Source organism: Vipera berus (assembly GCF_964194415.1).
Source record: "Vipera berus genome assembly, chromosome: 3".
Lineage (NCBI taxonomy): Eukaryota > Metazoa > Chordata > Lepidosauria > Squamata > Viperidae > Vipera > Vipera berus.
In genome coordinates, this window is record NC_138204.1 from 178,414,755 (window position 1) to 178,430,733 (window position 15,979).

General features: G+C 38.8%; 1 protein-coding gene across 1 annotated transcript in view; it reads right to left on the reverse strand.

Moving 5' to 3' along the window:
* Positions 1-15,979, reverse strand: part of TOX (thymocyte selection associated high mobility group box) — a gene marked incomplete at both ends in the record, with an annotated part of 240,069 nt that overhangs the window by 100,804 nt on the left and 123,286 nt on the right. The window contains one exon of the mRNA XM_081325155.1: positions 12,267-12,332. Within this exon, the coding sequence (XP_081181281.1) occupies positions 12,267-12,332 (66 nt within the window). The remainder of the gene's footprint in view (positions 1-12,266; positions 12,333-15,979) is intronic.

The window sequence follows — 15,979 nt, forward strand, 5'->3', positions numbered from 1 at the left end:
AAGATGATTCACAGCTGGCTTTGTTCATGGACGCTCGAAGCAGGAGGCAGACAAGCAGGAGTGAACAAAGGAGGGCAATGAGGCACCTCGGGAGGAGGCAAAGAGAAGCCACGCCTTGAAACTGTGTTTAAAAGGGGAATGTGTGGGAGGTGCTGGTTGCTGAAGGCAACCGTTTGAACAGCTTCTGATTTAGTCATGGTTAATATTTGTTTTGCTCTGTTTTGGATCTGTTTCGTTTCATTTGTGTAAATAAATTTGGCTGGCTTACTTTCAGCCTATTGACTATTGAAAAGGGGTTGTCCCTGACATTTCTGCAGGGCCGGTAGTAGGCTGGAACAGAACAGTTACCCCACTTCTTTGGGGCAACCCCTTAGATATTGGAACACTGCTATCATATCACTTCTAGTCCTTTTTTCATTAAATTAGTATATCCAATTCCTGCATCTGCTTTTCATTTGTTTTATAATTAACACCTCTCCTATTGGCTTGTATCAAAGTTAAATGGCAAGCAAAGCCAGTCTCCAAAGTGACTAGATGGCAAATAAAACAAACAGGCTTGTGGTTATCCTCCTTGAGAAGTCCTGCCCATTCCTACTGTGCTTTGGTTTATCACTGTAGATCAGGAACACACTGATCTAAACCCTGTTTTGTCAGCACAAGGAATCACCACAGCCAAGTCCAATTTAGAGATTTAAACTATAGAAATAACTGAGAGGCATCTATAGAGTTGCAAATGTATTGGAAGATTGACCCTTCTAATGAGTAATCCATCTGACTGGCTAATCATGACGTCAAGCTATGAAGATCCCTTGCTTTAGAACTGTCATGATGCTTCTAGCTTGCCTACAGTCTGGAGGGAAGGGGGTGGAAGGTTTGGGATGCACAGGTGGTTGCTATCAGTGTGAGAGCTGAGGCCACTGAAGAGATGTTTTGGTGAATTGAGGTTTTATTCTCATAACAGATGTTTGAAAACTAATTGGACAATGTGACCTGAACTGTCAGAGAGGGGAGGAAAGGTTTTACTTTTTTAATTAACTTTTTCCTGCCATATTGCCAGAGCTGGTAGTCTTTCTATCGTACCAGTATGCTATGCCTAATAAATCTTCACATTAGAGATCACAATGTCTCTGGTAGATTTACTTCGTTGGGCTTTTCAGCCAGAACCCTGACACATGGATTATCAGAAATTGATAGGGAATAGAAATTCTGGAGACCGGGACATAAACATCCAATATTGCATAATGGTTACTTAAATTAAAGTGTTTTATTTTTGCATTCTAATTGACCTGCTTTCTCCTTTTTGGATTTCCTTATGCTGAATTTATGGATTCTTTGAACCAAGCTGTTCTTGAAACACAAGCAGTTATTGTTTGCTTTATTTTTTTTGTTTATACTTGTTTACACTTCTTTTGGTTTTAATTTTTGTCACTCTGTGATATTGATGACTATATAAATTGTATATGTAAATAATCATGCTGTCAATATGTAAATTTACAGTGAATTTGTTTTAAATATTAGCTTTGAAAGGACAAATTTATTGAGAAATCCTTAAACAGAGAGCAATACAGAACTGCATCAGCAAATATTCCTTTTGTTTAATTCTGTATATCTGTATTTGTCTTAATATTATAAGTGTGCTTGCACTCCTAGTGTACATTACATACCCACTTCAGCAGTATGCAGAAAACACAATATTGTGACAAGGAAAGGTGAGGTTCACTTTCTGTGGGGAAGGACAGTACACGTCTCCTCTTCCACAGAGCCACAATGGGCTCTGGGTACTGCCAATAAATACCACATGTAACACAAGATTTTATGACAACAAACTACATTATTGTTGATGTTAAAACACAAAGCACGCTATATATTTGGACTGATCACTTAGAGCAGGGGTGTCAAACTCAATTTCATTGAGGGCCACATCAGCATTGCGGTTGCCCTCAGGGGGCCGGGTGGGTATGGCCTGGGTGGGCGTGGCCTACTGGGTGGGCATGGCTACACTGCGTATGGCCTGCTGGGTGGGCGTAGCCAGCTCTACATCATTCACATCAAGGGTGCCTATGGGGGCCTGGGCAGGAGTGGGACAGATCTGAGGGTCTCTGGCAGAAGGAGGGTCTCTGGGCCAGGGCCAAGGCAGTGGGGGTTGTTCCCTCACTGTTTCCAGGATGGCTTCGCGGGCCACATGAAACCACTTCGCGGGCCGGATCCGGCCCCCGGGCCTTGTGTTTGACATGTCTGACTTAGAGACACAAAGGTTGGTTACAATGTCTTCTAAAAACAGCAGATTGCAAGATAAAATCAAAAGTCCTTTGAGTAATTTCATTCTAAATAACACAATTCCTATAAATAATTCTTAACACATTACAATACAGATAACATTAAAAGTTGCAAAATTAATGTTAAATGGGGACATTTTAAATCACAGATTGACTTCACATCAACTACTTCTCCCTGAGATTTCAGCTGCATATAAATATGCAATAGATACAAATACAGAAAGGAATATGTTACCTGAGATAGACAAAAAATGTACAATTTTGCTGAAAGGATGGTTTAAAATAAACTAAAAGAAAACAAAACCCTAGATTTTTAAGACTTTGGGAAACTATGCGGTCCAAATGTCCCACAGAAGGCATTTAATTGGAACAATTACAATGCAATTTATTCTATAACATTGTACTGAGCTTTATAAAAATGGTGTAGTTTAATAAATATAAAGTTACAGAGTGAACCTTCTGCATGCAAGTCCAGAATGCCATCTAAACAATTTTGCCTGGAACCATTAGACTGCTTGTACTTAATGTATGTAAAGACTACAGTATTATAAGTAGCTCTCCTGACTCTTCAGACATTTTTATAAACTGCAAGAAATATGTGAACAATTAAAAGATATAATTCTGGAAAACAGGCTTCTGTGTGAGACGCCAATTTGAGACAACAACATAAACAATAGTAATCTGTGTGTTCGAGTGAAGTATCTTTTTAATTTTGAGTAATGAAGATGTCAAGCCAAATGCTAGAGTAGTTTAACTTAATTAGGTGTCCTGTTTTCCAGGCAGCCTTTCATTTCCCACTGAAAACCCAGCTTGTATGCAAGGTAGAAAGAGCAATTTTATCTGTAATGAACACCTCTGGGATTGCACAGGGTAATCATTTGAATGCTATACTAAAGACAGTTGGAGTAAGTAATTTGGGCTTGTTGAGATGCCAGACATTGGGAGAGTAAATAGATTAATCTGTGGCATGCTATTGTTATTGTTTTACTGGGTCAAGGGTCCATAGGTCAAGGTGCCTTTATACCTTAAACATAAGGAACAGTTCACTGCTATTGTCTAATAAGAAGTTCCAAAGTATTTTTATGTTCACAAACAAACCTAGGCAGTAGCCTAATAATGTTCAATCATGTAATGTATTTCCTATGGTATGTTTTTCCCATGATGTATGATTGCTCTAGGTTTCCAAAAAAGAAACTGTATTTTATAATATCTATGTAAAGACATAAAGGTGTGTTATTGCTTGGGTAAAAGTATATGGAAGAGCATGTTATATATATTTGAAGGGACATATCTATACTAGATATTTGGTATATATCTAAGGATATGCTGATAGAGTTCTAGAAAAATAGGTATAACAAAGTGGCATAATAATAGGCATAAATAGCTTTAGCACTCTAACAGAACATGTATCATTTTGTTTACTCACAAGAAAATAACAGCTTATTGTTACTTTTATTTTATTGAATATAATTTAATTGTTTATTTGATTAACTCAAAAGCCAAGTAGTTCAGCTAATAAGCACTGTATAGAACAGACAGGTCAAACACAAGGCCCGGGGGCCGGATCTGGCCCGCAAAGTGATTTCATGTGGCCCGTGAAGCCATCCTGGAAACAGTGAGGAAATGGCCCCCGCTGCCTTGGCCCAGGCCGGCCAGGAGCCAATGTACAATTTCATGGTGGCCATCTAGGCTGAAACGCATTCAGTCTTAGCTCCACAAGCCCATCTGGAAACAGCGAGGGAACAACTCCTGCTGCGTTGGCCCTGCCTGCTGGGTGCACACTGGGGAGGTATAACCCTTTGTGAGGAATGAAGAAATGCACCATTGCCTGGAAGTGGCCAGCACATGGCCCTGCCTACTTTGGGCAGGCTAGGGGCTGGGCAGCGTTGCACTTCTCTTCAGATTCATGCCACCCAGCTCAGCCTCTCGGCACTGTGAGGAGAGTGCCCCGCTGCCTACCAAAGCCAAACAGGCTGGGGGCTGGGCAGCACTGCGCAGGTAACATCGATTCATGCTGCTCATGGCATCCCCTCCCCCAGAGCCCACCAAGCCACATATGTGAAGTAGGCGAGGGCCATGTGGTGGCCAATTCCAGATGATGGTGCATTTCTTCATTCCTCACAAAGGATGACACTTCCCCAGCTGCGTTTCTTGCCTGTTTTTCTCCCTCCCTCATCTCAAATATTTTCCCACCACTCTTAGGAAGGAAGGAGAGGGAGGGTCTGAGGGAAGTCCTGCTTTAGTCCTGCCCTGCTGCCCTTTCACCATCCCCTTGCCACCTCCTCCTGGCCTATCCTGGGGAGTCTCCCATCCTATTGCTAAGGAAGCTTTGGATACAAAGCCAGGTCTCCTCACATGGAGAGGGAGTGGGCCTCCCTCTTGACTTTGCCCTCATACCCATCATGAGCAACCTGGCTAAGGAGAGCAAACACAGCAGCAGCAGCCTTGAGGAGGAGGTAAGTGCAGCTAGGCACCCGCTTGGGGAAGTGGGGCTCGGCTTAGTGCCACGGCTGCTTGAGGGCTGGGCTAGGCATTTGGCCTCTGCGCTACTGTCCAGCCCCCTCCCCCCACATGGCCTGAGAGGAACAGTGAGGCTCCTCCAGTGGACCATGCCTTGGCACTTGACCTGGTCACATCACCTTCTGCCAGAGACCCTCAGATCTGTCTCACTCCTGCCCAGGCCCCCATAAGCACCCTTGACGCGAACAATGTAGAGCTGCCCATGCCCACCCAGTCGGCCACACACACTCCAGCCACGCCTACCCAGTAGGCTGCACCCACCCTGGCCACACCCACCTGCCCCCCCCAAGGGTAACGTTAATGCTGATGCGGCCCTCAATGAAATTGAGTTTGACACCCCTGGTATAGAACATTAGTGGTAATACATAAACTTTGCAATGACACACTTTTAAAAATGAGGTGTAAGTTCTTTCTTTCATATACAATTAAAGGCACAGATATCAACCTGAAAGGGGGAAAAAAAGCTAGAATCCAGTACAATACATGCTTATTATATTAAGGGAAATTTGCTGTAAAACAAAAAATGCAATCACTAATACACAAAGCTAATCAACAATGCAACTGTAAAACAAAATACACAGATGATATTCAATGCTGAATTATCATATTAAATCTGAAAAGAATGAGAAATCCACTCATGTGATTAATATTAACTTTTATACTATCATCTATGAAAATTAATTCCAAAGCTCAGATGGAGCATTTTTCACATTTCAGGTTATCAGATGTCTAAAGACTTTTAAAAGTAATCAATCAGCAGGAGAACCTATCTCCAATGTGTTCATTATTCCCACATCAGATTTTTCCAGATATACTGAATTCATTCATTCAAAATGGCCAAGAGTCCTAGTCTTGGGGAAAGTTTAACACATCTAGAGGACATCAGAATGGAAGACTATGTTAAAATAATTCTTCCCCTGGCTTGAGTTTACAAGTTAGCTCTGAAGAGTGTTACACATTAGAAGAAAGTGCTTAATCCCATGAGTTTCTTTGTTATATTAATATATGTATAATATTGCCATGAAATTCTTATAGATGACAATAGAGAATTGCCACAAGGAGATGATAAATCTCTCCTTTGTTAAACTTTACTCCTCCTATGCTAAAGTTTAGCTATTAATAAAATTGCCATATTTTACTTGGTAAATGTAGATATGAACATAGTAAAAAATATTGTAAAAGCTATCTGGAATCCATAGTTCTATGTTAATAATAGTTACTAAGAATACAATATTTACATATATAAAATATATACCAGTCCAGAAGCACCAGTCTTTCGGGACAAGCTAAAAGAATATTAATTTTAATGGTACAGTTATACTTCTGGCTTATTTCCAAGAATGGCTGTCTGTGGAAATCATTTCAAGGCTAGTATTACAATCTTCGCTTGCAGCAACATCACAAGAACAGTAGTGAGCCATATGTTGCTACTTAGCAACTTAGTACATAAGTCCCAAAGCATGTACTGATTTGAAAAGTGAACAGAAATGATAATTGTCAAGTAATGCTGTGAGGCAAGTTGTCTTGGATTACCAAATTATACAGATGTTTGATGTTCTACTTTTCATAATTGACATATGTGTTTTTATTTATGTTAGCCTTAAGGTGATAAGTTGATTTTAAAAGTCTTAAAATAAGACACAAGGATTTTTCCATTAATACACATTCTAACCAACGCTAAGGAATGTTAATATCAGCTTTCATTTTAATGCACATGCAAAATTTCAAATCATGCATAACTGCAGAAATAGAGTGCTAAAATGTAATTATTTTAAATAACACTTTTATTTCATACTACCTGACAAAATAAGTCATGGGTCTTATAACTAAAAATCAGCCACTCAGTAGTCCACTTAGCTGGATAATTTGTTCTCCTTTTCCCTCAGCACAGCTGCCACCAACCACCTAAGAATTCTTTAAGAGAAATGGAGGAAGGAGCCTGTCAACCACCACGAAATTTTAGTCAGCTAGACTTTTACCTTCTGGATAGCATCTTTGTTTGTTTAGATTTATTTAGACCTGCCATATCTAGGCTGCAAACAAATATTAAATGGCAGCAAAGAGCATTTTCTGCATCGCTTTACAGTGGTAGCCCACATTTTAGCAACTCAGATCCAGTAGCCATACACTTACTGCATTTATTTACAACTGATTAACAAAATGGTGGACAGAACAGGAAACATTACCAGGTTATCTTCATGTTAGTGTCTTGTTGTAGTGGATTGTTAGAGGAATGTCTGAATTGGTACCTACTTGGATGGAGGCTGCAGGGGTTTTGGACTTGGACTTAGATTTGCATACATTTGAGCTAATTTTCCAGACAATGGGCTGTGTTTGCTGCACTGGCCATGCCTGCCACATTTGTTATACCAGTAGACCTGGTGGCAGACCTGTGGAGCTGGCCCATCAGTACTGTGTGCTTTTTTGTTGTGGACATTTCTGCTGTATGGGTTCTTTTCTTTGGACTGGGTTTGTTAGCAATTAATTAATTAATTTGTATTTCATATTTCTAGACTACCCATTGCCTTCAAAGAGAGAGTTTGGCTAGGGCAGGGGTAGGCAACCTTGGCTCTTTTATGACTCATGGACTTCAACTCCCAGAATTCCTCAGCCAGCCATGCTGGCTGAGGAATTCTTGGAATTGAAGTCCATGAGTCATAAAAGAGACAAGGTTGTCTACCCCTGGGCTAGGGGGATGGTCACTGTGAGCAGTCCCCAGTCTTGGAGAGATGGTTCCTCCTTTGAAGGTTAAGGATGAGCTGAAGTATTAAGCTAGTGAAAAGAAGTGGATATATGGTAGGAGACAGTGAGCAGGCCATTCTTAAGGAATGCAAGCCTGATGTTTTATTGTAGTTTTGTATTCCAGCTCCTTAATCTCAGCCCTTATACACAGTCAGCAGACTTCAGAGGCCCTGGCTTTCAGCTGTTAAATGCTAAGTTAGTCTGTAACTGCGCTTCCCTTATTTGCAATTTAATCACCAATGAGAGGGACAAGCTGACATGTATTACTAGACTTGGTGGCTCTAGAAGGAGAAGGTGGCCCTTTTGGAGACATGTCCAGGTGTGTTTTGGGTGTGGCAACAGCATTTAACAGGGAACAAACCTGACCATACTTGGGTTAGAGCCACTATTACTGCCTACTTGTGGTGCTAAGAGCAGTGAAGTATCAGTAGCAGGGTTGTGTAAGAATTTATTCTGTAGCTATCAGGCAAAATTGCTCAAATTTGCTCACAAATGGATGTTAATCTTGTTGCAGATCCAGAGATGGAAAGAACATCGATCACTTTTGGATGATATCTGGCATAGGCAGAATGAGGGTTGTCCATTTTTGCCCTACTTGATCTCTCTTGGGCTTTTAATATCATCCACCAAGGTATCTTCTGGACTGGCTTAGAGGATTGGGGGTGAGTAGCACAGTGTTGTCTGGTTTACCTCTTTTCTCTGTGTTTAATTCAGTCAATGGTGATTGGGTAGAGATCTTACTTTTGGCTCTTACTGTGTGAGGTACCCCAGGGTTTGGTGCTGTCTCTGCTCCTATTCAACATCTACATTAGGCTGCTGGATGAACTAATTATTGCTATGGGATGGCATATCATCACTACATTGATACCTAATTATACATCTCTGCCCTGGTGAATTCAATGATGCCATATACAGCTCATCCTGGTGCCTGGGGTGTGTGAAGGGAATCCTGTGGGGCTATGGGCTTTGGGATTTGCTGGATTTCTATGCCTATGCCATCTATAGTGAGGTATGGGATTGTACTGCCCCAAACAGAGGCCTTGTAAATTCACAATTCCTGGTCAAAGAGCAGGTTGGGGTCATGGCTAGGAGGGCCTCTGCACTCCTTTGCATGGTGTGCCAGCTGCATCCATTACTACATTGGTGGGCTGTGTTCACAGTTACCTATGCTCTAGTTACCCCTCAACTGATTACAGGCTCTACATGGAGCTGCCTATGAAGAGCATCAGAAGCTTTATCTCATGCCCATTTTATTTTTTTCTGAATAATAGTTTTTTATAAGTTAACTCTTTCATAGTTTTAGTGTACACTGCCCAGAGTCACTTTTTCATGAGAGAGCAGCCATATAAATTTGATGGATGGATTAATAAATAATGCCTCCAACTATTTTGGGAAGATAGTAACCATTCTAAAAGGAGGTAAATAATAAATGCTAAATAGTTAAATAAATCAGGATATCCATTTTTCTTCCTTTCCCTTTTTTTAGGAATCCTTGATCTAGTTTATATTCATGAATTAAAATGTGTAACCTGAATAAGCTGTCTTTCTATTTTAGTTAAATATATGTATCTTAAGTAGAAGATCAGCAGAAGGCAATGACCACATTAGAAAATGCAGTGGTTTACTATTGGTTCTTGTAAAGAGAAACAATGATTCTCTGAAAAGTAGCAGCTGCTTTGTAACAGCAGCCATTCAGAGAGTTTGTGCTTCTACACTTTCTACTTTTGATTCAAAGCCCTGAAGATATAAACAAGATGATGTCTAGTTGCTTTAATCTAACAATACTGCTAAACTTGTCAAGACAAGCTTTGGGCACAAAGGTTACACAAAAATATCTCTCCCAATTTTTTTACTCAAACATTTATGTTCAAAATTATCAGCAAAGCCGAGAATTTTCAGATAAGCAAGTTCAATCATACCAGTTCATTGCTTCAAAAGAATTAATTGCCTCCCTGCCTCACTCCCTAATACTGAACAACATGATCTACTTTTGTAAAGGATCCTTATGTTATTAAAGAAATATAGTAAACTTATAATTATGACAAGTATATGCAGTAGTTTTCAAATATTCCATTTAAATATTACTTAAAATGCATTTTTAAGGAAATCAATTTCTGAATAAGATGTTTATTTGAAAATTCAGTTTTAAAAAATCTATAATCTGAGGGAAACCATTATTTGACATTGTTATATACTGCATTAATACTGGACCCCTTAGAATAGATTTGGTGATATTTCAATTAAAATATTTTTTGTTCCCAAAGCAACCAACTAGCTTATAAACAAAGAACACATTACAAATAACCTTCCTAAATTAAAAAACAGCATAACAGTGATATGCTTTTTACTTAAATGTAGTCCCAGGAACCTGGCTATATTTTACAAACTTCTAATTACTGAATTACATCACAGCTATTTAAGGATTACAACTATCATAACTGAAGCTCTTAAGAAAAGGTTCCAGCTGAACCTGTGGATATAAACCTCAGGACAAGGAACCCAGGGTCACACGAAGCATTACCTGCATAGCTGGAACAGCCAGATGGAGATAATGTAAAGCAGGGTGTCAAACTGCCAGCCTGCAGGCTGGATGCATCATAGCAAAACCGTGTTCACCCCATTACCGGCAATGTTGAAAAAGTCACGATAGATCATGACATGTCATGTGACGTTGTGAGTTTGACACCCCTGATGTAAAGCCTCCCAATCCCCTTAACTGGCAAGTAGAGAGTAGAGTCTTTCCATCAGTTCCTTGCCAAACAAGGGAGTAAATCTCTTGCCCAGTCCTGACCCATGTTCCCTTTGCTGAAAACAATGTCTGATCTTTGGTTCTTGTGTGATATTTCTGTGAAACTTTTTTATGTAAAAAACTTTGAATCTCTAACTTCTGGACTGACTGACAACCCTGTCATGGCTTCTGGAACCTTGGACTGATTTTGGACTATTCTTCTGTGTGCTCTTATTTAAAATCCAAATTATTCAGGCAAGTGTCTGAGATAACCTTTAAGTATTATCTGTTGATGAATAAATTATGAACTAACACAGCAATTGTGTGAGAGTAGTAAAACCAGTTAGGCTGTGTCATGTGAGGGAAGTCACTGGAAAAAGCAATTATGTTTGGAAAAGTTAGTGGTAAAAGGAAACCAGACCACCAAATAACACACCATCAAATTTGACACCAGCCAGAGCATAGAACAACTCAAAGAAATAGTGCAAGATTGGAAGATGTGGAGAGACCTGGCCCATAGAATTGCCAAGATTCAGACACAACTGAATGGATATCATCATCATTGAAACTAGGACAAGAGTCATGTGCATAAATATGGGAATTTGATATCTCAGCTTGATCAATTCTAGAAAAAAAACAGATTCCTACTGAACCATTTAGGGACCCTATTTAGATACTTCTAACAAAAGCATTAACCTATATCCACTTTCAATTCATTTTGATTTATTTTCAACTCTTGGATAAAGTTGTACATAGGCATGCCAAATGTAAATGTTTATAGGCCAATTGAATTGCATGTATATAGTGCATGATCTATCCATAAAGAACAGGGGGAACTATCAATCAGATAATTAGATGGTTGTACTTTTTCACCCATTTTTCAGTATAGTCAAAAATGTACATTCATGAACATTAACTTATATTAGTGCATTGTCTGCATTTACATAATTAAGTATTTTGCTATAGGTATATAGGTCTTGAGCAATGTCTAAAAGAACTAATGGTTAGCATTTGCTTGGAGTGGTCAATGGAATGCAAGGGAGGCTGGACTTAGTTTCCTTGTGATTATGTAGGGATTTTAGGCTGATCCCTCTGTCTCTCCTTCTACAAATTTATCTGAAAGCAACATACTGAGTCAAACGTTAGTCAATCTTTGCTTTAATAAACTGACTTTATGTACTATGATTCTATATTGCCAACATGTGGTTGAGAAAATCCTTTCCAATCCTTAAAAACCTGGATTCTTCCAATGACATGATATAGCACAAACAAGAGAAATTACAGTGCATTAATCATGTGAGCTCTATTTCAAAGGCTTGAAAAAGCATATATTTTAATGGCTACTAGACATGTTATATAAATAGAGATATCACATTTAAAACAATTATGCTATTAATAACCATCTATTAGCAATGGAAGAAGACTCATTATCTTTATTCCCCTGGTATACTATTTTGTGACTCATTTCTGGATTAGCTGGACTTTCCTCCCATGCTAGCAGGCCTTTTCTGAATAAGAGAAACAATGGATTGGAAAGCAATTAGATAGCATGCTTTTCCACTTATGACAGACTGTCCACCATCCTTCAAATCTGAATCAGCCATTTTGTCAAATAGGCCTGCATACAACAGTAAAGCAATAGACAGTAGTCTATGGCACCTGTGGCTGACAAATGATTAACTTGACTGCAGTTAGATAAATAGCAGACACCTGTAAAGACTACTTCCTAAAGGTATAACAACTGTTTGGCAATGATCATGCTGGCAAAACAGCTGCTTCCATTCTGGAGCACAAACAAAGTAGTGTCTTCAGCAACTGTCAACTCTGGTGCTTTATCGGTGCTATCTCATTAGCTAGAAAGAAGGCTTAAATGCTTTGTTTATAAATTATGATTATTTCTGATTGCAGCAGTTACTGATAGTGCCACTCATTTGCAATGCAATTCTTTGAATTTGTTTAATTACAATTTGAAACAAGACAGAGAAGATTAATTAACCCACCTGGCTGGCTGACACATACTCCTGGCTCGGCTCTGTCATACTCATATACATGTTTTCACCGTCAAACTGCAAACAGAAAAAAAATATAAATCAACAACTTTTAACGCTTCTAGCAAAATGTGATAGCTATAATAAAAAAAATTACAGCTTGCTTTGAAAGGCTGTTTCTGTTGTCATCCTTATTGACCCTGGATGTCAGTGATTAGAGGTAATTAGTGCTCTAGTAATTACAGTAAGCAATGAATGGTTTCTTTTCATCTGCAATCTGTTTTAAAATAAAATGGCTCATTTTCAGTACTATGTATATATGTACTTGTGTGTGTGTGTATACACACACAGACACATGTACACCATATATACATATACACTTACACACACACTGCTTTTAGGATAATGAAATAAAATGTGACTTGAACATTTCTGACAAGGAAAAAGTACTATAAAAACAATAAATTATTTTTAGTAGATTCTGATTTTTTTCTGCAGAAAAATAAAATCAATCTGATACTGTACCTTAACATATCACCCATTTAGAAAATAAGGAAAAACAGTAAACGTTCAAAACATTTCAGGCAAATTTATCAAAATAGTTAATAAAACATTTTTTTCTAATTGAATAAAAATAAATGTCCATATTGTTATAAATGAAATTACCATGACAGATAATTTATACATTTTCTTCCCTTAAATACAGATTTATGATTAAACTCAAATGACATCAATCAAACCAGCAATTAAACTGATAGCACAATATTTAAAATATAATTTTTCTTCATGCCTATTGTAATCCACATTTTTAGACTAAATATATATATATATATATATATATATATATATATATATATATATATATATATATATATATGGCAGATGATTATGTAATAATAATAATAATAATAATAATAATAATAATAATAATAATAAGAAGAAGAAGAAGAAGAAGAAGAAGAAGAAGAAGAAGAAGTTGGAAGGGATCTTGGAGGTCATCTAGTCCAACCCCCTGCTCAGGCAGGAAACCCTATACCTATACCATTTCAGACAAATGGCTGGCCAGTCTCTTCTTAAAAACTTCCAGTGTTGGAGCATTCACCACTTCTGGAGGCAGGTTGTTCCACTGGTTAATTGTTCTAACTGTCAGGAAGTTTCTCCTTAGTTCTAGGTTGCTTCTCTCCTTGACTAGTTTCCATCCGTTGCTTCTTGTCCTGCTTTCAGGTGCTTTGGAGAATAGCTTGACTCCCTCTTCTTTGTGGCAGCCCCTGAGATATTGGGACACTGCTTCATGTCACCCCTCACCCTTCTCTTCGTTAAACTACACATACCCAATTCAAGCAACCGTTCCCTATATGTTTTAGCCTCCAGTCCCCCAATCATCTTAGTTGCTCTTCTCTGTACTTTTTCTAGAATCTCGACATCTTTTTTACATTGTGGTGACCAAAACTGGATGCAGTATCCCAGGTGTGGCCTTACCAAGGCATTGTAAAGTGGTATTAGTACTTCACTTGAGCTTGATTCTATCCCTCTGTTAATGCAGCCTAGCACTGTGTTGGCTTTTTTGGCAGCTGCAGTACACTGCTGGCTCATATTTAAATGATTGTCCGCTAGGACTCCAAGATCTCTCTCACAGTTACTACTGTTGAGCAAGGTACCACCTATATTATACCTGTGCATTTGATATTTCCTGCCTACTTTTTTCACAATTGAATTTCATTTTGTTAGATAGTGCCCAGTGTTCGAGTCTGTCCAGATCCTCCTGTATGTTAAGCCTATCTTCTGGAGTATTGGCTATTCCTGCCAGCTTGGTGTCGTCTGCAAATTTGATGAGTTCCCCATCTATCCCCTCATCCAAATCGTTGATGAAGATGTTGAAGAGCACTGGGCACAGAACAGAGCCCTGGGGCACCCCACTACACACTTCCTTCCATGTAGATGCAGTTCCATTGAGGACCACATGCTGAGTACGGCCTGTCAGCCAGCTCCGAATCCATCTGGTGGTGATTTTTTTTAAAATCCCATTTATATCCCGCCCTTCTCTGAAGACTCAGGGCAGTTTACAATCTAAAGCACAAATCAATGTGCTCAGCAATAGCCTTCATTCTATGTATATGCCTGCTTATTATTAGGGCTTTCGCCCACCCCGCCCAAGCGGCATTATTACAAAGTCAGCTTATTGCCCCCAGCAATCTGGGTCCTCATTTTACCTACCTTAGAAGGATGGAAGGCTGAGTCAACCTTGAGCCTGGTGGGACTCGAACCTGCACTAATTGCAGGCAGCTGGTGTTACTTAAGGAGGCATTAGCCCACTGCTCCACCAAGGCTCTCTAATGCTATCTAACCCACATTTTTCTATCTTATCAAGTAGTAGGTTGTGATCTACTTTATCAAATGCCTTACTGAAGTCCAAGTAAATTATATCTACAGCATACCTCTGGTCCACTAGTTTTGTCACTTGGTCAAAGAATGCAATAAGATTTGTCTGGCATGATCTGTTTTTGACAAACCCATGTTGGCTTTTAGTGATAACTTTGTTCGCATCAAGGTGTTCGCTGATTTGTTTGATTATCTTTTCCAGAATCTTCTCAGGTATTGAGGTCAGGCTGATAGGTGTGTAGTTTCCTGGATCTATTTTTTCCCTTTTTTGAATATGGGAACTACATCAGCTCTCTTCCAGTCCTCTGGTAGTTCCCCAGTGCTCCAGGATCTTTGAAAAATATAGTTCAGTGGTTCTGAGATCACGTCTGCCAGTTCCTTGAGAACCTTGGGGTGTAATCCATCTGGTCCTGGTGATTTGAACTCGTCTAGGCTGGACAGGTGCTCACTTACCATTTTCTTGCCTATCTTAACTTGCTTTTCTATTCTGTTTTTTATGGCACTGGTTTTGGTAGATTGGACTGTTTTTTCCCTTTGTGTAAAGACAGATGCAAAAAATGAGTTAAATACTTCTGCTTTCTCCCTGTTGCTTGTCACTTTCTTGCCACTTTCCCCCACTAATGGACTAATATAAAAATATATTTTTATTCAATACCTTCAGAAATTTTTGGTATATCCCAAACTTTCCTAATCTTATAGTGTACCACCACCTAGATTCAATGAATCATTTGCAAAAATAATTATACTGCAATGAGGTACCCCATAAAAATTCTTTAGAATAGTAGGGTTCTGTTCATATATGACTGACCAAACCTGTCTTATGTTCCCTATATTAATGGACAGGAAAATTGGAACAAAGTCTGATTTTCAAAAGTCACGGTCAAATAAGATGCCCACAACACACTATATATTGTATGTCTTTAGAAAAGTACAGAAGATTCACTCAGATTATTTTTACAAAGACAGTGAAGAACTTTTCTTTACTACCTCTGTAACTGAAATAATTTCCTGACTCAGGTTGATAGCCATCTTTTTTTTTAAAAAAGTCCTATTGGAAGGATATTTTCTAAAGCCTCCAGAGCTAAAACTACTCTCTTTTGTAGAGCTGTAGAAATGCTTAATCTTTTAAATGGAGAGAAGGCTGACAGGTTTTCTTATCTTATAAAGTTAAAGGGGGAACTAAAACTCAGAACCTTTGATCAATCAATCAATACTCAGGCTTTATGTATGACTTTGTTCCAGTCTACATATTGCCTCTAGCTTTTCTTGCTCAATGTTGGTATCTGTAGTACTAAGGCAGAAATAGTGAAACAGAAATTGTATACCTGGCTGAAGTAAAAACCCTG